Raw genomic sequence first — 22472 nt, 5'->3', positions numbered from 1 at the left:
TTTTTAACTGAATTACATATGAGAGAGTTAGTTACAGTTATGGCTTTGCCGCTCACATTTGCAGCAGTAGAATTACTGGGCGAATGTACCTTTGACAGTGTAAGATGTTCATGTACAGGTAGATCTATAATAATTACTTTGGCTGCTGAGTGCAGCAAGATGTACTGAATTCCTGGACTAGTGATTCATGGTAATTTGTTTGGTGCTTTTTGGAAAGAAACTCAGGTGCAATCATTTAGAAGACAAGCCAAGAAAAGTAAATATATAGATATAGATATATACATGTGTGCTAATTTATCTCTGCTTTCTTCTTCAGTGATTCCATTTTATGGGGTTGTGACGGATCATTCTTAAAGCACATACCATTCTTTAGCAGATGCTGCATATCTTGCTGATTTAATCTGCACTGGATTTGTTTTAAATGAAGAGTGGCATATAAACTATCAAAAATGTGTTGAGGGGGGAAGCCTTGGCTTGGGGAAGCTTTTGGGACTGACATGTATTCTGAAAATGGTGTGTTGGTACTATTGACAAGATGTTCAGAGGCCAGCCTTCTGCTTTCTCAAAAATAAAATTTTTAAGCTGCTTAGAGACATAGGTACACGAGGGCTATCCATTATTTCCCCATAAAATTGTGCTTGATACTTGAAGAGGGCGCATGCTGGTACTGATGCATTACAAGTAAATACCTAGTTTGCTTTTAGTTAGCCAATCCCTCTCTTAAGACTGGTTTATCAGTCACTTAGCTGACTCATTTTTGTACAGGGTATTTTACTGCTTATATAGAGCTGCTATTCAAAAAGGCCTTCAACAACATTACATGTCTGGATTTCAAAGGCTTTCTAAATCAGAAATACACAGTCAGCAGTTTATTAATAGGCTTGCTATGTGTCAAGAACAATGTTCATTGAGAATACAAATGTCAGTGGTACCAGCAACCTGTGGTCTATTTTTATTTATAGGTGAAATGTTAGCAGCAAGTGAGTTAACTCTGCAGTAGCTGGCCAAGTGAAAAGTGTATGTAAAGTCGCTGAATTTATTCAGTGCTGAAGAGACCAGAGGTTCAGCAGGAGTTGGTTTAGGCTGCTCAGCCTCCCTCTTGCTCAGCCTCCCCATAAAACAGCTGACTTGTGGGTAGCGCAGCCTCCACAGCCACTTTCCTGTATGTCCTCCAGCCTGCAGTTGGCCCTGGAGCTTCAACTCTGGATATTTTGGTCTGCATTGGAGAGAGTGCAGGGGAGATAGCTGAAGAGCAGGTAAAACCAGGCGTTTAGAGGCTATTCCCCACTTACACAAATTTCACTTATGCACACGGGGGCCTGGAATGTAACCCCCACGTAACTGGGGAGTCACCTGTATTGATAGGATTTGCCTTGGGGAACCATAATATTATCAGACAAGCTCTTGAGTGTCTGTGTCGCTACTATATTAACCTTCTCTGCTTTATTCTAGCCTTCATTTAGGGATAGAAATTGCCTCTTTGAAGAATTAAGAAACTGCTGATTGTAGATAAAATCTCTCAATCCTTGCTCCTACATATGTGCTATACACACATGTTCTGCAGGCCATGGGATCGGTGTTCATGTATAGGAAAGGGTTCATTGCATTTGGAGATTATCTTCCCTTATAAGAACACTGCTATTGCTAATTCCAAACAAGCAGTGCAATTTAAAAGGAAAAAGAAAACTTGGAGTGAACTTGCTTGGGGGGTGGGAGAAAACCTTGGATGAGAAGGGGTCAGAAATAAAATAAAATTCTGCCACAAAGCACAAGATCTGAAATATTTTCTTTAAATGAAACAGGCAGGCTAAAGACTGTCTCCCACTTTATTACAGGTTTGCTCAGTTGGAACAGATTTACAGGGGACCCAGTGATTCTTCACAGTACAACTCTTAATAGCGCTCTGCATCGAATTCTACACAGGAGACCCTGGGGCTTTTTTTACTTTGAAATTTGTCTTCACAGCTGAATAAATAGCTATAGAGGTGGCAATTGTGTTGTACCAGCCCAGCACTGCAGGGTGTGATTTCTTGTGAAAGAGAGCAAATGCAGTTAGTATAAGCACAATGTTTCAGTACTTATGTGTGTCTGTATTTGCAAGAAATATATTTTGGGAATAGAATTTCAATGGGGGGGGGGATACAAAGGGAAGCTAACAGTTGGCCCTTAACCAAACTAAATCCCAAGGTGCCCTCTGTAGTTGACTAGCCATATGGCAGTTTGCTTTCGCAACTGCAGAAGCTGTCAAGCAGCCTGCACATAACGTACACAGCGAAGATGACAAATGAGGGACTTGTTCCCATCATGTTTGTGCCTTTGTGACAGGAAATTTTAAAAGAAATATAAGTGCTATCTTCTCACGTTTAGTCTCCTAAAATACAAAGTCTGCTGAATAAATTCTGTTTCCAGTGCTGGAGCTTAAGTGCAAAAATACACTGTATGGACCTTTCAAAGCCACATTAGATCCCTGGATATAGAGAGAGCATAAGGAATACAATGAGTAGGGGAAACACAGCGGTGTGTTCTAAGTTACTGTGTGTCTGGTGCTGTTTTGTTTTGAATATGAATTATGCAGTTGAAGTAAACAGCCTCTCCTGCCCCTCCACCTCTTCTGCTACAAATCTTTCCTGCATTTTTGTGTTAGTGTGCAGCTAGCTATGCTTCTAGGGATGCTGTGTCAGAAGGGAAATAGGGGAGACTCAAGGCACTTCCAGATGGCCCAATCTGCCAGCTATATAGACTCATGTTCCAGTTTTCAAGTGAGGAGGGGGAGCAGAGTGTACGGAAGCACATCACCCTCCCCTTCTACTGTGCTAATTAGAGGTTTATAACCAGTGCCCAGATTAAGGCAGGGAAAATAGGGGGAATTTATCAAAAGGAGCTTCCCTGAGTAGAGCTTCACCACTTCCTTCTCTCCCTCATGGAGAGCTGTAGGGATAAAGGAGAGGGGTTTGGCAGCTTTTCCTTGACACCCTCGTACGTTTACATGTAATTAAATGAATATCTAAACAGAGCTCTGCAAAGGCTCTTGTCAGTTTCAAATCAGATATTTAGTTAGGACAGGGCCTTCTCCATGGCCACACCCAAACTTTGCAACTTCGTGTCTAAGGAGGTTCCTCTTACCATCTCCTTGTTGGCCTTTCACTGCAGTCTCAATACTTTCACATTTAATACTTTATTGGTCCTTTAGAGACTACTATAATTATGCATTCTTTTTAGGACTTTCATTTTCGTTTTTCACTCCAGCTTATTATACTTATTAGTTAAACTTCTGGCTTTTATCTGTCTTTCCCAGTATATTGCTGCTTTCAGCTCTCAACACATTGCAGCCATTGTGAATTAAAGCATTGTTCCTCCTGACCTCCATATCTCTTTTGATTGTTCTATTTATATTGCCCATATCACGGTTCTAACTACAGAAGGAAGCATCAAAATTATGAATTTAAAGTGTTTCCCCCTCCTATCGGTATATGAATTTAAATTTTCTAGTCCGGGGATTCTCTGTTTTCAGCGGCTGTAATAAATAAATAAGAAAGTTGCTCAATGGGAGCAATTGGACTGTAATCTAAAAAGAAGTTTTGTGCATTTGCAAAGCAAGAACTCTGTGCACAATTGGTTTTGACTGTTTCTGCTGTAGCAGTTCCTGTTGCTGAAAAGACAAAACCACATTGTGAAAATTACTGTGGCAGAGGAAGCTGCGTTCGCATACCTTCACTTCTCCTTTTTTACATATGTATATTGCTATTGTTGTGTTGCATATCTGTAATCTTGTTCCTTCTGTGATAATCTTTTCTGCAGTATCTTACTGTTTCCGTTAAGATATTTGAAAGTGACTGTTGCATTCTAAAGGCATTGACACTAATCTTTCCAAACACTGATGCTGGAACTTTGCCCTCAACTTTTAGCCTTTGCTATTTCCGTTCTGTTCTCAGTGTTTATTTACTGCTGAAGTCCTAGATGCTGTGTGGAAGTGTAGAACATGCATGCTCTGGTAAGTGGGTCATCCTTTCTTAGTAGTTGCACTAAGCTTTAATAATTCACACTCTTAATGGCATTTGCTCCTCTCTCTAATAACATTAAGTGGATTACTGAAAGTTTGTGTTAAGCGTCAACGTTAACTGGTTGGAAGAGTATGTATGAATTAGAATAAAAATGGATATGATTTTCGTGGGGTATTCAACTAGAAAAGAAACCATGGCAGCAGTGCTGCTTGTTTTGATAGCTCTCCTCTAAAATAACATTTTATATTAATGTAGGCAATGACAGTAACCTACCTAACAATATCTAAGTGTGAGAAATTTGTTATCTGTCAACACTGGTGCATACTGACCTCCTGAACTAATTTGTGAACCAAAACACCATTATCGTTCAGATTTCATACTTCTTCAATTTTTGTTATACTACTCTTGGCTAAAAACTGTAGGGAAACGCACAATATATATTTTAGGTCAAAATGTTTTTTAAATGATTACAATGAGAGAAAATGTGTTTTATTATAAAATGCTATTTAAAAAAGCTTAAATAATGTTTCTGTTAAAAAAACCTCAGATTTAATTTAGAAACAGGAACAAGGCAACCAAATTATAAATGAAACTTACAAATGAATGTGCAAAATTGATATAGGCAGGAAATAGTCTGACCCGTTCACTCCTAGTGAAATGCTTGGGACCTCCTTTCAATGCTGGATGTCCAGGTCTTGCTTCTGTCTTGTTAAGCTCTTTACTTTCCAAAACTCTGGCAATTTTCAACGGAAAAAAAGCCTCAGTGTTTTTCACTCAAATATTGAGTGCAGCTATGTTTCTGAACTTTTGTAGTGAACTTATCTAGGGTGCACCTCTGTGTCTTCTGTCACAATAATGAAAAGTACACACAAAGTCACAGAGAGGGTAAGGTATCCCTTGTGGATTTAAAAATGAAAAACAAGCAAACTTGGAAGCCTCATTGCACAAAATCTCTCTACTTATTTGCCTGTAATTTGGCAGCTCTCATCCCTTCAGAAGGGGTTACTACTCGTTGTTGTTGTTGTTGACATCTAGCAAACAACAAATAAACAAGACATATAAATAAAATGTTTTAAACACAAGAACATTTGAAAATAGTCACGTTAGTACAGCTAATAATTTCAAGGCTGCCAGGAACAGTATATTACAGCCGTTGAATGCCTGGGTGAACATGAATGTTTTTAAATTCCTCCTGAATGCTGTTAATGGCATAATAAAAATGTCATCCCATCCTGCCAAAAAAAAAGTACAAAAAAAAGTTATGTGGTTTTCAGATTGCAGACAATGGAAAGGCCTCTGAAATCAATGGAGTTGTGTGTGTTCTCTCTTGTGGACACTCATTCTTTGGGATATGGTTCTCTATAAACTAATATAAATTACAGAATGCAAACATGAAATGAACTGTTAAGAGTTCCAAACTCTGAGTGCTTAAAAGGGTTATCTACCAGTATTAAGGGTGAATTAGCCTCTCAAGGCTGTATAATTGGCCTGAATCTTTATTCATCACCCACCTTGAACTGCAACTACTTACCTATTGGTCAGATAGGAATCTATCTCCAGACAAGTATTTCTTGTCTCAGAAATACTTGTGGTTCTTGAGGTTGCATAGACTCCAACAAAATGTCTGCTTAAATGGTCTTTCTGCTTTAAAGTTCCAATACTTTGCTACTTCAGAGTGAGTCCCAAATACAGTGGTACCTCGGGTTACATACGCTTCAGGCTACAGACTCTGCTAACCCAGAAATAGTACCTCGGGTTAAGAACTTTGCTTCAGGATGAGAACAGAAATCGTGCTCTGGCGGCGCGGCAGCAGCAGGAGGCCCCATTAGCTAAAGTGGTGCTTCAGGTTAAGAACAGTTTCAGGTTAAGTACGGACCTCCAGAACGAATTAAGTACTTAACCCGAGGTACCAATGTATCTGGATACTGTTTTTGTCTTCCTCTGGTAGGTGCATGATGTGAAGGGCAGCAAATGAAATTAGGCCAAATCTTCATTGACTGGCAGCTGGCGAGGTAGGAGTTGGCATGGCTGTAGGGCCAGGATCATCATTCAACTACCCAATGCTGGTGGAATAGAATCTACTGGGTTGGACTGAGACAAACCCATTCCATGGGAATCAGCCCATGCCGAACCTTGTTGTGGTGCAAGTCAAGCTGGCAAGGTATTACTGGGCGACCAGGATGAGAATTTCAGCCAGGCAGAGACCCCAAACCAAGCTTGGGGTTCTATGGCCAATTCCCCCTCAGGCTCCCCTTTTACTATGTTGATCCAGCCCAATACCATTTTTGCCCCCCAAAAAGTCTTCCACCTAACAAAGAAATCCATAGTTTTTACTGAGGGAAAGGTGGGGAAAAAACCCAATCACGGGCCAGTCAGGTTGGGAGAGAAAAATAATTTCCGGCCCTGTCAACCAGCTACCCAAATTGCACAGTGAAGGCTCTAACCCGAGGGTGGGCAGGTGGGAATCCCGTGGGGCAAAATGTCCCTGAACTCCAGAATGGGGAAGTCTTATAAAGGCTTCTACCTCCTCTGTCTCCTATTGCACCCATAGTATTCTCCTGCAGGCCCAAGCAGAGATCATTGTATAGGCAAATCTGTTTCTGTTTGCTTCTCATTGGTCCACACACCACTGGGCAGAGGGGGACCGGGACCTAATTAGGCCTAAAGGTAAAGGTACCCCTGCCCGTACGGGCCAGTCTTGCCAGACTCTAGGGTTGTGCGCTCATCTCACTTTATAGGCCGGGAGCCAGTGCTGTCCGCAGACACTTCCGGGTCACGTGGCCAGCGTGACAAGCTGCATCTGGCGAGTCAGCGCAGCACACGGAACACAGTTTACCTTCCCGCTGGTAAGCAGTCCCTATTTATCTACTTGCACCCGGGGGTGCTTTCGAACTGCTAGGTTGGCAGGTGCTGGGACCGAACGACGGGAGCGCACCCCGCCGCGGGGATTCGAACCGCCGACCATGCGATCGGCAAGTCCTAGGCACTGAGGTTTTACCCACAGCGCCACCCGCGTCCCGTATCGGGCCTGGAATGAGGCTAAAATCCTTATGGTACACTCCTAATAATAAGAGCATGGTGTGGTGATTAGACTTGAGCTAGAACTGGGGAGCCCCAGGTCTCTATGTAGGCATGTAGCTCAGATGACCTTGGGGTGGTCTCTCTGTCTCAGCCTAAGCTCGCAATGACCCTGAGCAGAATAAATAGCAGGTGGAAGAACTATTTAAGGCACCTCAAGTTTTCCCCAGAGAAATTATGGGATATAAATGTTTCAGTGTGCGACTAGAGAGGGTATTTCTATTCCAGCTAATCACAAGGTTTACATTTCCTCGAACTGGCAAAAAGATGATGGAAAGCTAATGACTATTGGAGATAGACAAGTTTTGAAAGGATTTTGGATGGCATTAGCCTGAAATGTCAAACCTTTTTGAAGTTCATTGATCCATGTGACATTTTCTTTTGGTCTTCCTTAGATGGTGTATTGCAGTAAAAATGTACTTCAGAAATAGATTTTTATTGGACGGAAAATGATTGAGAGAATCTGTGTGTCTAAAGTTGACTTTAAGATTGGAAGGCAGCAAAAAGATTAAAATAGCAACATTTTAAGCAGTGGGGGGGGGGGAGAAGGAAGTTCAAGGCAAATGTGGTTGTAGGAAACGTTGAGAGGTATACAAGTACTGTACATCTTTTGCCACACCTGAGAGGAAAACCCCTCAAGCTATCTAGTATTTACTTATTTGTGGTCGTTTGTAAGTCTTTAGTGCTATCTTTGCTTATCAAACAAAAATTTTCTGTAATTAGCTAGTTCATTATTTCTTTTGTCCTAACAACAACAACAAATGCATAACCAGTCTCTCTGCTCTATAAGTATTTCCAAGACAAGGCACATCTCTCTCTCCTCTCTGAGTTTTTCCAGAAATTTTGTGAAGGTACGTGTTGCTGTTTGCAATTGACAGTCCTTCAAAGTCTGCTTGGTTACCTTTTAATAGTGACAGAACTTTTGATCCTGTAGTCTAGTCATTGCAGAAAGAGATTAGTGGTCCTGTGTTCACAGCACAGCATTCTGTAGAAGTAAACATGTTTTGTGTACTTTAGTCTGCCTAACTAGTGTTGCAGATTAGTAATAAAGTGGGTACTTAAAAGTGCGTGAAAAGAAACTGTTCTAGATTTCTAATTATTGAACTCTTTTGCATTGCTCTTGCAGTAGATGTTCCTAGACAGTTTAATTATTATATCTCAATATGGTAACTCCTTGAGGCCCATCCTGCTGAGTATTCCAGTTTTGTGTGGCATCCACTAAATATGAAATTTTTATGTCAGATTTGATTTATTATTAAAGTGTACTTAAGTAATGACAATGGATTTCTGCAAGATAAAGGTGCATGCCAGTACTGGCACAGGTTGTTTTAAATTATTTTTAATTTTTTTAATGCTGTAACCTGCCCTGGGACCTTACAGTAAATGGTGGGTAATAAATTAAAATAAAAATAATACTGAGTTCAGTTGTCATGGCTATTCAGTAAATTACAATTCGTGTGTGTGTGTGTGTGTGTGTGTGTGTGTGTATTTAATTGCATTTATAGCCCATCTTTCCTCTAAAGAGCCCAAGGTAGTGCACATAGCCCCCCCCCTTTATCCTTACAACAACCCTGAGAATGAGTGACTGGCCCAAGATCACCCAGTGAGCTTCATGGCTGAATGGGGGATTTGAACCCTGGTCTCCCAGCTGCCTTTGCTTTATCTTGATGCAATTTGCACCTGATTCCTTAACATTTTTAATATCCTGACCTACAGGCTTAAGTGTAGTCTTCACATGCTTTATTGTGGTATGCTCTGATTTATTAATGGGTTTTGAAGAAATGCATTTTTAAAAATCATTCACTCTTTTAAAAAAGTTAGTTAAGCCCTTAAGAGATTTTCATACTTAGATATTTTGTGCGTGCTTAACAGAACAGTAAGCCTTCCAATTTAAGAACAATATTAATTTAAACACTGATGGATGTCTTGGTGGCAAACTGTTAATCATACTTAGTTGTCCTCAGCTGCAAATCACCATGCTATTCTTATTCACTTAACTTCAGCATTTGTTTTCCTTTCAGTAGATTCTATTTTTAACAAAGAAAACAATACTGCTGAGTAAAGAAAACAATTTTGAGTTTTGTATTTTGCAGTTGTCACAAATGAACAAATTGCTTAGAAACTTTGTATATAGTAAATCCTTGACGAACATTCTGTGATTACACAAAGTAATTAGTCATCTTCTAAAATAACCCATGGCTGGAAACTCATGAATTTAGTAGCATGTCATTTGAATGTCTTTGGTCACAGTTCTGAAACTTAATATTTTGATTAGTCATTTGCAGCAAATACATAAAATTTGAGATGCAGACATTAAGAAATGCCAAGCAAACTAGGTTAATCCACTAATGGTAAAACTAGGCATGCTTTGAGAGCCTCTCTTGAATATAAAATGGAAGATAGGTATTCTGAATAAATAATAACATAATTAGTAATTGTGTGAATAGCTTTTAAAAAGAAAATAAAAAGTATGATTATCAGGACGGATAGTAACTTTGGTTAGTACTAAATTCAATGTGCAAGGGACCTGAATGTCCTGAAATAGTTCTTGCTACTTATACCATCGCCTATCTACAAAGTGATTTTCCTCCATTCATTGTGAATTCTACATTGTATTCCCTATGGAGCCAAGCAAATGGTACCCTTGCATTATGATAGTCTATCCCTGGATATTTTGAATTGGAGGGCAGAAAACCAAAAGCAGGTCAGTCAAATGGGGAACCACAATCACATGTTGCAGAATATTTTGTTGATGACTATTGCCTATTCCTGTTGGTGAAAAATAAAGCATTATACTGGGGAGATAACAAATGGTGAGAAGTAAACCTACTCACCATTGCATATGCTGTGTGGCCTTGGCACCACTAGCAGAAACTTGACTGGTTGCTGGAGGTGATGGGTATCTCTTCTTCCAGTATTGAAAATCTCTCAGAGAACCAGTGTTGCCTCTTACCTTAATGTCCAAGCAGGAGCCAAGTTTGGGCAGGATGGGGGTGGGATTTGAGGGGCAATAAAAAGCACTGAAGACTAGATTGTACAAAGGTGAGCTGCAAGTATTGTACTGTTTGTAAAATTGCAATTGTACAAATAGCTTCAATAAATAGAATTTATGGTGGGGGAAAATTCTGAGCTTCTGTGGTCTATGCACTGGTAACCTTCTACAGTGGTACCTTGGGTTAAGAACTTAATCTGTTCTGGAGGTCCGCACAATTTCTGTTCTCATCCTGAAGCAAATTCTTAACCCAAGGTACTATTTCTGGGTTAGCGGAGTCTCTGACCTGAATCATCTGTAGCCTGAAGCGTCTGTAACCTGAGGTACCGCTGTAGTTTGATGACTGCATTGTACTGTACATGGGCTGCCTTTGAGAATAGTCCAGAAACTTCAGCTGGTGCAGAATATGGCAGCTAAGCTGTTAACAGGAACTGTGCGCTCTGATTGCATTATGCTATTCCTTGCCCATCTGCATTGGCTGCTGATTCTTTTCTGGGCCCAATTCAAGGTGCTATATTAACCCTATAAAGCCCTGCCTGACCTGAGGCCCAAGTACCTGGCAGAACATCTCTTTCACATATGCATCTACCCAGGCCTTAAGGTTGCTGTAAGAGACTCTCCTCCACCTGCCAGTGCCTTCTGAGGTGTGAAAGCTGGCAACAGGAGAGAAAGCCTTCTCAGTGATGCCCACCCCCTCTGTGTAATATTCTCTCCAAAGAAACTTGTCTTGGTGCTCATCTAATGTCATTTCAGTTTCAGCAAAGACTTTACTCATTTCTCTTAAGGAGTGCTTTGGAACATTTTTGCATAAAGTGCAATTGCATAGAATGTTATGTTGTACTGATCAGCTATATGATTATGCTGTTCTGTTAGGTTCTGTAATAGGTTGTACATTACCTAGAGGCTGTAGCAAAAGGTAACTTCTAAATTTGTTAAAAAGTAACTTTAGGTTCCCTTATCAAAGTACATGTATACTGTGTGTACATTATGAGACAAAGCCCTATATTCTGATGTACCCTAGGTGTCTGGGATTTGGAATCCCTACTCAGGAAGCAGAATTTTGGGTTTTGTCTTCAATATACTTTGCCAGTTTGATCCTATTTTTATCATAGGCTAGCTGGTCTAAACTGACTAGACTTTTTCTTCAAATGGAAGTTCTGAGCCATTAAATGGAAGCACAGAGATGGGGGGCTTCCTTACACTCTAAGACATGGGTAGGCAAACTAAGGCCCAGGGGCTGGATCCGGCCCAATCTCCTTCTAAATCCGGCCCGCGGACAGTCCAGGAATCAGTGTGTTTTTACATGAGTAGACTGTATCGTTTTATTTAAAATGCGTCTCTGGGTTATTTGTGGGGCCTGCCTGGTGTTTTTACATGAATAGAAAGTGTGCTTTTATTTAAAATGCATCTCTAGGTTATTTGTGGAGCATAGGAATTTGTTCATTTCCCCCAAAAAATATAGTCTGGCCCGCCTCAAGGTCTGAGGGACAGTGGACCGGCCCCCTGCTGAAAAAGTTTGCTGACCCCTGCTCTAAGAGACTGGTCTCAGATTTCCATGAATATGTGAGGCTTCTTCTTGCTTCCTTTGACTCTTCAGAACCATCCCAAAATGCAACATGATTAAAGCTTCTAACTTGATAAACTAGGATAGCATTATAAAATTGATGATCACTGTTTATCCGTTAGTTTACCAAACGCTAACTATTAAGTTGTGGGTGAACATATCAGACGACACAGCGAATCTTCAATAAGCTCTTGTTTATTCACAGGCCAGAACAGAACTGAACTGAAGGGCTCAGTCAGCCTGCTTATATAGAGCTCCAGTACAACGTAACTGTAACAATTTTCTAAAACTATCCAATCACTGAACGTCACTTTCGATCCCTTATTTGCATAGCGATCTACAGTATCCCCCTGCTGGCCCAGGGTGAGAACTTCAGTACATAACACTAACTGTTTTGCCTGGCCATAAACTTTACAAGATTCTAGTGGAGGCTGTTTGCATGTATCCTTCATCGTTAGAATTCAATATGCAAAAGTACTCCACATCTAGTTCTCAGGGGCCAAATTGAGATTGGGAAATGGCTGGGCTAGCTCAAGACACCTTGCACCAGGCTACTTCCAACACTTCAGCACGGCTTGCTCATGGCTGGGCCTGACACCTGTATGCTGTACCACTAAAAATACACTTTACAATGTTGGAGTAACGGGACAGTGGCGATGGTGGCACCTGCATACATTATAGGAGCAGAACAACCCATGCACACTTGCTGGAATGCATCACCTGGCTACCTCTATCTATTCACTTGCCCAGGGGCCTTTCCCAGTGCTTCCGCCAGTGTTGAGTGAGAGAATGTGACTAGGCCAAGAGGACAAGGCAGGCTAGGCCAGCGACAAGCACAGACTCAGTCAGGTGAGAATGTCCTGAGGACTTGGGAGAACAGCTCAGGGACTCCCCATGCTTTCCACAGGCATTAGTTGCCCTGGGGCAATTTCCAAATCTGTCTAATGATAGGAGTGGCTCTGTGAGCACACAAAACCCGCCTAATGGCAAGGGATATCGGTGACTAATCCCTTCAGCAGGTAATTTCCAGAGTTAAAGCTGCACTGCTGTGTTGGATTTCTGTTGGGTGTGATCAAGGCAACCTGTTCCTGCCAACTGCAATTGAGAACATTGGGCATGTATGAAAATAAACCATGTTGTATGTTCAGGAACATTTGCCATTGTAATGTTGAACCATCAGGCAGGGTAGTATTTACATCTTAGGAAAATAACACGTGTTTTTCCATCACATATAACATCATTAAATCCCCAGTCACTCCTTATCTGGCTATAGGTATGCCAAATCTTGGTATCACAGGTTTTAGATCTAAAAGAACTTTTCTTGTTCAACATACTTTCTGTTTATAAAATGTGACTTCCTTTCATAAAATATCAGGGTGGTGTGCAGTATGTATACAGTATAATGTAAAAACCTAAGCAGACACTGCTTTCCTCTTTATTTGAGGCTGCCTGGAATAAACCACTTTTTGCACCTTGTTAACATTTGTCATGTTCCTGAAAAACAAATTTGTTGAACCGCTAATAATGAGAATGGAATAGTATTACCTTCTGTGAACCAAACAGGTATTCTTGCTCCCTTAACTCTACGGACTGGATTGTTGTCCTTCCATTTTCCCACAGTTAGGTTTTCCAAGTTATTTTATTCTGATGTATCAGCAAATTTTAAACAAATGATTGACTCGTTCTGAGTTATAGGTATGTTTTTTTTCTGATTGTAAAACATTTTGGACTATCAGAAAGAGAATGCATCCCTTTATTCCAGTAGGAAGTATAAGTAACTTGAAAGAGCTAAGCCAGGTTGTACACCTGTGCTATTTTTTGATGACTATTTGCATTAACTGCAAGAAAAACATGCAAAGTATTGCAAATCTTCCTTGTTGACAGCACAGTAAGTCTCATGTTCTGCAATCTAAGGCTACTTCGTGTAATTTGACAAGATAAACACTTAACACACTCCTCCTTTTGTGTTTTCTACAGTTTGTTCATCTGTTGATTTTATCTACATAGTCTTACTATACCTACTTGGTGTTGTTTTTTTTAATCTGTTGGTGTTATCAGTAATATTTTAGGATTATTTTATGTAAATCATTTAGAGGCCTTTTTATTGTTAAACAGCAGATGGTCTGGTTAAATAAATAAGATTTACCGTAAGCAGAAGATCCTGAGCCCCAAGTGGCCCAAAGGAGGACCTGCGTAGCTTGACAGTTCAAGGCAGTAACTGCATAATCAAAAGGTCATGGAGGTGCCCCTTTAGTTAAGGTGTGTTGCAACAACAACAGAAGTTACACCATTTAAAGTCTAAAATTCTATATCTTACAAAATGATGCCTGTTGAGCTTATATCTTGAAAATTCATCAAAACCATCTGCCTGATTAGGTCTTCCTAACGTCATTAAATTTCAAACTGAGCAAATTACCACAGGTTCAGCAAGTTTAAAAGGTCTAAAAATTGACATGTTGATCTTTTTCATTGCTGTTTATATTGGCTGACATAGTATATATTCCTTTCCCATTTTTGTGGAAACTACTGTTGTAGTTCCTTTAGGGTCATCAAGGAAGATACACTTTCATTGGTTTGGTGAAGTTCTGAGCTCAAAGTTACTAAGGGCATGTTTGCATTAACATCTCAGAGAGCAGTGAAATGGGTTTCTTATCCCCCCAGTTTGCTTCACAGGGCTCCCCCCTCCTGCTATTCAAATAAGCCTGGCATTACTAATGTCAGATGCATTTCTGTTTATGTCTTGAGTTTGTTGTTTAACGTTCTTTGAAATTTCTGCTTTGCTAGGTATGGAAAAAGAGAACCTTTCTAAATCCTAACACTTTCTTTGCTTCACTTCATTCTGTCAGTCTCTGATGTATGATTCACAAGCTGCCTTCTTGCTGAAGCCTTGCAGACTTGATGGTTCTAGCAGTATCCTGATTTTTCTCAGTCCCTAATCAATGCTGAACTTCAAGTCAAGTGATTAGTGCCAGTTTTGAGAAAACGTTAAAGTTTTGTTTGAGATGGGTATTGTCTATCCAGAATTAAGAAGCAGATGTTCAGAGAAAATATTTGTGGTGCGTGGAGAAATCACAAATGGAATATCTTTAGGAAAACAAGGCTTACTGTGGTTTAGAATTCTTTTTTAGAAAACAAATCCTTCAGTAATTTCCCACACTAACTATGAGTAAAGGAATTAGTAAATGACTAGGTGAAGTTTGTTAACTATTTAGTACAGTGGTACCTCGGGTTACATATGCTTCAGGTTACAGACTCCACTAACCCAGAAATAGTACCTCGGGTTAAGAACTTTGCTTCAGGATGAGAACAGAAACCGTGCTCTGGCGGCGTGGCGGCAGCAGGAGGCCCCATTAGCTAAAGTGGTGCTTCAGGTTAAGAACAGTTTCAGGTTAAGAATGAACCTCCGGAACAAATTAAGTACTTAACCCAAGGTACCACTGTACTGGGTTCTCTTTTCCCTTTTCTTGTGGGAAATGTGTTTTACACAGTTGCTTCCAGTACTCTTATGTGGTTTAAAAAATTATATCTTATTTACAGTACTTAGAAATTGCTTTTCACAGGAGCTCAAATCAGGTAATGTAAAATCAGCAAAGCAGAAACCGCCTTCAACATAATTAAAATGTAATATTGGCAATAATTAATTGTTTTTCGAGCTGAGATGTCCAATGCATCATTTCCCTCTGTCTTGTGGGATGATTGTCATTTTTTGCAGCCTGATGATGTGGACAGGATAGGTGTAGCTTTGGATCCAACCACATGCTCTCTAGATCCCTGCCCATCTTACCTGTGTGACTAGTTGGGTTCTGGGTGTGGTAAGTGGATCACATTGAGAAGGCATTTTGTTTTATTATTAGTTCATTAAGTTTGTATACCATCCTTCGTTCAAAGATCTCAGGGTGGTTCACAATGTAAAATTACAAAATAAAAACACAACATGCATCATAAAAACAAGGACAAAACAATCCCATAGCCCTGCCTCCCACAAACACATTTAAATTGATATAGAATGTTGATCATGGTGCCTGCCATCTTGGAGGAAGCAGCTGTGTGTCTATTCTGTAAAAGCTTTGGATCTGATAGCATGTAACAAGTACTGTCCAGTTGCTAATACTCAATTTTGGGATAAGGTGGTAATGCGGGTCATGGTGGTACAACTATTGATGTTTCTTGAACCTGACCGTGCCTAGTGTTTCTGATTACAATTCTATGATTCTATTCCTTTAAGAAAGGCAGAGTTGGAAGGGTCCACGAGGACCATCTAGTGCAGCGCAGGAATGTTTTGCCCAACATGGGGCAAATAGTTTGCCCCAACTGTGAACTTAAGAGTCTCATGCCCAACTGAGCTATCCCTCAGGACTTTCTAACAGTCTAAGCAGGTGCAGTGAGGATTTAGAAACATGTCGATAACACAGGAAACTGCTTGGTTCCACAGATTCTCCTTTTGGGCTGTAAAGTTTCCATTTTACCTGCTGCATTTGAAGCTCCTTTTCAAGTTGTGCTACCATGTTTACTTTTCAACCTAATTTCCCCCATTTAAAGAGTTGATTAACTCGTTTTACATGTATGTGAAAGTAAGCAATGTGTCTTCCTATACCATAGGTGTATGTGGATACAAGCTATTGTGGTTCCCCCAAAGCAAGGAATTCCATAGATAGAGAGCAGAGGTAGATAATGTTTGAGCATTTTTCTTGTTTTTAACTTGATTTCCAGATGATAAGTTTAGGATTGCACTCTTAGGGGGGCCCTGTAACAAGGCATAGTACCGAAGGCAGTTTCTAAAGCATGTTCAGTCCTAGCCGATTGCTAGATGAGTTTAAACCTTTTTTAAAAAAACTTTATAAATTATTATTATTATTATTATTATTATTATTATTATTATTATTTTATTTATGTTTTTAGAGTTATAACCATTCTTATAGTAGCAGACTCTCCTGAGCCTGCAAACATTTTGCAGCTTTACAGGGATAAATAATAGTTCATTGCTTTTACTTTCTGATGTTCGTCTACCCATGCCTAGAGCAGTGACACATAAACTGGAATATCTAACTTTTGAAATTTATAATCCTGTGAGAAGTACAGTTTGTTCAATTCTCAACTTGCTGTTTAAGCAGTGACTAAGATAGCATTTAGAATTTATTCAGTTTATGACTACTGCTCTCTGATTGTAGGATGTCCAATTCTACAGGAAGTTCAACTGGACTAGAACAGGATTCTTTTAATGTCATTGAATCCAAACCATTTAATAAGTTTTGACTAATGTGTGCAGCCACCCAAAGTGTAATTAATCACAGAAACCTAAAGCAAATATCTAGGCTTCTTTATAGGTTTCTTTATAGGCTTCTAAAGGCTTTAGCCAGCCACCTCTGTTGTAAGGGGAGCAGTTGACAGAATCTTTGTCCTTTGCTTTTAGGGCTACATTATTTCTTTTTTATATTAATAATAGTTTTTATTAAAGATGTTATTTGTTTACAAAAGTACGTGCATTGACTCTTTTTTCAGGTTGTGTTTTCTACAGACCAGTTACATTTGTTATAAAACATAAGTGTTGCATGCAGTATACCAAACACCCCCTAGGCCACCCCCAACCTCTCTCACTTAACAAGGAAATATAACAAGCAAATAGAAAGAGAACCTACCCAAGTGATGTTGACTCTAACCCCCCTCCACCAAAGTAAAAGAATATAAACTTTTAAGGCTACCTTCTACTTTCAAGCAGGCTGTGAAGATAAACACCGGCAGCAAAACTGAGAAGGGAGATATCATTTCTGTGCACTGTAAAGTGCCTCTTATAGCTGTTGGTGGGGGTGGGGGAAGCTTTCAACAACAAATTTAACAGCTCCAAAAGTTTGACCTGAAGACCAGCATTACACATAACACAGTTAGTAATGCTGTGTTCTCTTGCCTTTTGTGGTGGGTAGGCTTGCAAAGTTCCAGGCAGCCTCATTGCCCAGGCATCGATGTAGGAAGGGAATATGGGTACAGTATGTGGGTGCATAATTTTTGAGTAAGCAAAGGATTGTATGGCTCTTCTGCTGTAAAACTGCTGTTGCCTTAAATGTGTCAATAGCCACATAAGGGCAGCATGTTCCTTATGGTTGCTCCTACCATGTTCCAAGTACAGTCATACCTCGGGTGGAATGTGCTTCAGGTTGAGCGCTTTCGGGTTGCGCTCTGCGGCAACCTCAGAAGTAACAGAGTGCGTTACTTTCGGTTTTCGCCACACACGCAGACACTCAAAATGATGTCACACGCATGCGTATAAAGTGGCAAAACGCGACCCGCACACACACAGATATGCCATCGCGTCTTACATTCCATCCGGATGCAAACGGGGCTCCGGAATGGATCCCGTTCGCATCCCGAGGTACCACTGTACTTGTATGAGTTGAAGCCTTTCTGACGTTATTAGAGTGGCATACAAAAATCAGTATAAAAGGTAGTCTCTGTTCTCATGCTGACAATCTAAAATGACACGACACATGAAAAAGGAATGGGAGGGAGAATGATATATTTAAGTTAAACAGTTTAAACGTATATTATGTGATAAGATGATAGCAGTATGTTCGGGAAAAGGACAATAGGGATTTTGAAAAAGAGTGGGAACCTTTTATATTATACTTGCAGAAACAAAGAAATAATATTGACCTGATGGTAGGATTTAAATAAACATTCACAACTTTATGGATAGGGAGCAAATAATGTAAAAGGAAAAATATTATATTTGTAGAAAATAGAAAACTATACTAATGAGGTTAATAAATCAGAAATGGAAGTTGAGGGAAGTCCAAAAGGGGGGAGGCAGAGATGTTATGTAAGTTGTATGTTATAAGTATATTTGTCATGAGAGAAAAGAAAATTAATATTTTTTTTAAAAAAAAGATGATTGCAGTATGAAATGAATTATATTCAACTGCACATCATAATATGAATTGCATTTTAAAAAATAGCACATGAAACAAACTGGACCGGTTGCTTCTGGTTTATCAGACCAGACACAGCTGAAAAAATGGCAAATAATTCTTTAAAAGGAAAAACAAAGCTGAAGCAAGAAACTACTGAACCAAGCAAATGCCTGCCGATATTAGTCTCGTAGCCCTTATGAGAAACACTCCGATATGGGTTCTAATGTGTTTTGGTCTACAAATATAAACAATGGTATGAGGACTAGCAATAAAACACAGCTTTAATCTACAGAGTGACAGTGTGTATAGCAGTTTCAAGCCTTCCTCTGCTGTAAAAGCCCATGTGACCTTAGGACATCTCCACAAGTTATTTTTAAAATATTAGTAACCCATAGTAAAGAATGGTTATGTTTCTAAATTATCAACCACTATGGCAAGCTGTTTCTCATGTCTAAGGCCTGTTGTTGCAAAGCCTAGTACCCACAGTAGTTAAAGAATCATGGTTTTAATTGCTTAAACTGAAGTACAGTGGTACCTTGGTTCCCAAACTTGATCCGTTCCGGAAGTCTGTTCCAAAACCAAAGTGTTCCAAAACCAAGGTGTGCTTTCCCATAGAAAGTAATGCAAAATGGATCAATCCGTTCCAGACTTTTAAAAACAACTCCTAAAACAGCAATTTAACATGAATTTTATTATCTTATGAGATCATTGATCCATAAAATGAAAGCAATAATCAGTGTACTGTACTATAAAAAAGACAGTATTGTAGATGATAAAAATTCAAATTCTTATTTTTTCTTACGTGCACTGATGATAGTCATTGTTTGATGGGGGGCTTTTATCCATTTCTGCAGTCACACAATCAATCAGTAGCTGAACTGGGTTCCACACAGTCACAAAAACAGTCACAAGCCACAGTCAAAAAAACGAAGTCACAGGTCAGTCCCATAAAATGAAAAACAAGTCGCAGTCAAAAAAATGAAAAAGCCACAAAAACGCAAAAAATAGCAAAAACAAAAGCTCCAAATATTCTGTGTTCCGTGGGTGCTCGGGACTCAACAGCTGACAGACTCAAGAGGAAGCCTCTGATTAGCAGCGGGGGACTCAATTTACAAACTGAATACACTCAGCAGGAAACGGAACATGTTCAGCTTCCAAGGCAAAGTTCACAAACTGGAACACCTACGTCCAGGTTTTTAGCTTTCTATTTCCAAGTTGTTCATAAACTAAGCTGTTCTAAAACCAAGGTACCACGGTAATAAATCATTGCACAGCAAATGCTACACTGGCTGATACAGAGAAACATGTTCCCTCAGGTTCTAGAAATCTAATGCATCCATCTGCTTGCTGTGAACTGTTGGAGTCAGTATAAATACTTACTTGCACACAAAATTATGCCCTCGTTTATTTTGTTACTAATGCACATTTTTGGAAATGTCATAATTGCACAGGAGTGGAACATTTTATTGTGTTAACCTTAACTAGAGTACTTAAACACACTGCTTTATTTTGTAGTAGCCAAGAAAGGAACATAATGATTTGATTTTTAACAACCTTGATTTGAAATAACTAGCCAGATTGTTTGTGTCAGGGAGTCCCAACAAGTTTTGTTTTGTAATTCCTTAAATACTTAGTTCCAATAAGGTTATTAAAATACAATACTTGGTATTGGGTGGTTTTTTGGGGGGGAAGGGGTACAGTTTAATAATGCAATCCTATTCATGTCTCAGAAGTAAGTTCTGCTTAGTTCAGTGCTGCTTCCTTCCAGGAATGAGTGTACAGCATTGTATTATAAAACCATATTTTGAAACAGTAGGCAATTTTATTTCCATAATATATATATATATTCTTGCTGTTCTGTTTTTGAAGGCTGGTTGAGGGGGGGGAACACTGTGTTTTATTATTAAGCCTCTTGCACACAAACCCCAGTATATCACTATGTGTTGATTTTCCTTGTGGTCTTATCATTGGATTCATTCAGCATTACATTAAACAAGTAGCTACTTGTTTCCAAACTTTAAAAAGGTTAAGTCGCATTTAATTCTAGGTGTTTACATGCTTATAACCTCTGACATGAAGCCTTGGTTAGGACTCTTCCCTAGTGCTTCAGCATTGCCAGTTATCAGATTAATTATGGTTCACATACCAGAATTAAGTACATGCAAGAACAATGAATGTCATTAATTTTAAAGAGAAAAAAATAAGCTTCTCTATGAATATTTATAAATACTCATATTTAAGCTTTGTTTATCTTAAAAATGGATTTTATCTTCTGTTGTTGTTTAATTTATATTCTGAACTAAGTCTTGTAAAAACAGCAGGAGGACTCCAAACTATGGGTGATTTTATTTCATAATGATTTTTAAAGGCTAGAGGTAAATGACAATATGCATGCAAAACAAAAGAACCTGCAAGGTAGTTTTATTAGCCATTCTAGGAACAAGACTTGAGATGTTACAGCTCTTTCCATTTACTCACATTTAATGCAATATTCAGTACCTGGAGAGCTGCATCAATAAATCTGTATTTAAGATCTGTCAAGGTTTAACTTAATTGTGCACTTTGTCTTTCAGTGAAGCTTTTACCGCCTGTGTATGTTCAGCCCTCTGTATGTTGAGCCTGAGCCTGATCCCCCCCCCCACAGTAATTTCCTTGTGCATGTGGTTGCAACCAATTTAACCACGCAAATCCCCAAAGTTTAAAGCTTTTGTTTCTTAATTACATTAACAGGCTTTTGACAGCTCAACGGTTTAGATACTCACCGAGTTAAATGGGCTTGAACTTCTACTCAGTTGGGTATAGAATTTCAGCCTTAACTTCAGCCCAGTTATGCTTTAAAGTGAACTTGTTATGCTCACCCACTTCATCACAAGCACCTCAAATTCAAAAGTGGTGGTTTCCAAGTTAAGGTAAAGGGACCCCTGACCGTTAGGTCCAGTCGTGGCCGACTCTGGGGTTGCAGCGCTCATCTCTCTTTATTGGCCGAGGGAGACGGCATACAGCTTCCAGGTCATGTGGCCCGCATGACTAAGCCACTTCTGGCAAACAAGAGCAGCACACGGAAACGTTTACCTTCCCACTGGAGTGGTACCTATTTATCTACTTGCACTTTGACGTGCTTTCGAACTGCTAGGTGGGCAGGAGCAGGGACCGAGCAACGGAAGCTCACCCTATCACGGGGATTTGAACCGCCGACTTTCTGATCAGCAAGTCCTAGGTTCTGTGATTTAGCCCACAGTGCCACCCACGTCCCAACAGGTTTCCAAGTTACAACACCTTTAAAACGAAACAATAATCTGGAACTAACATGTGAGTTAAATACCTTTATCTGTGTAGCAGTACAGAGAGCATGGTTCACCAAGGGTACCGGTCCTATCCCCCCCTGCCACCAGGCTTGGTTTTTATTGGTTGATTCATACTGATCAAATAGCAAGATGTTCCTTACCTTGCAGCATCAATTTTAGCTTTATGTTTAAGTGAGGAAACCCTTGTGGTGTGGCCATTAATGCGTTTACCCCAGCAAGAATCCTAACACAAAATCTTTCTGCCAAGAAATAACCTTTCATAACAATCTATATACAGTGTCTCTGATGTCCTGTTCCCCTCAGTACATATACTGTAGGACAGCTCAGGGTTTTCTTTTGTTTTTGTTTTGTTTTGAACCTTGAAACTGAATGGAAAATTTATATTTGATTAAAAATTTATTAAGGATGTGTGCCAATTTGTTCTTACTGTTAGATACCCTTCTGTGTGAGGACAACATTGTGGCTTTCATCTTGCATCTATAGATAGATCGAAAGGGAAATAAGTTGCATCCAGGCTGAAGTGAAGCCTTTGATGTCATGGGAAGGCTGCCATTCTATTAACAATGAAAAAACAAAACTAAGATTGAGACTTCCTATAGAAGGCAGTTCTCCTAAGGCACTTTCACTCAG

At 39.6% G+C, this 22472-nt stretch overlaps 1 protein-coding gene across 8 annotated transcripts in view; it reads left to right on the top strand.

Annotated features, from left to right (window-relative positions):
- Nucleotides 1-22472, top strand: part of MCTP1 (multiple C2 and transmembrane domain containing 1) — a gene marked incomplete at both ends in the record, with an annotated part of 171026 nt that overhangs the window by 15185 nt on the left and 133369 nt on the right. The window contains one exon of one of the 8 annotated variants that reach the window (XM_080972413.1): nt 3773-3991. The exons of the other annotated variants lie outside the window; for them this stretch is intronic. Coding sequence (XP_080828539.1) covers nt 3980-3991 — 12 coding nt within the window. Of the gene's footprint in view, nt 1-3772; nt 3992-22472 lie in introns of those variants that run through there. 8 annotated transcript variants of the gene reach the window in all.

Source organism: Podarcis pityusensis, assembly GCF_964106645.2.
Source record: "Podarcis pityusensis genome assembly, chromosome: 11".
Taxonomy (NCBI): Eukaryota; Metazoa; Chordata; class Lepidosauria; order Squamata; family Lacertidae; genus Podarcis; species Podarcis pityusensis.
Note: the sequence above shows the minus strand (reverse complement) of the source record. Positions and strands in the feature narration are given on the sequence as shown.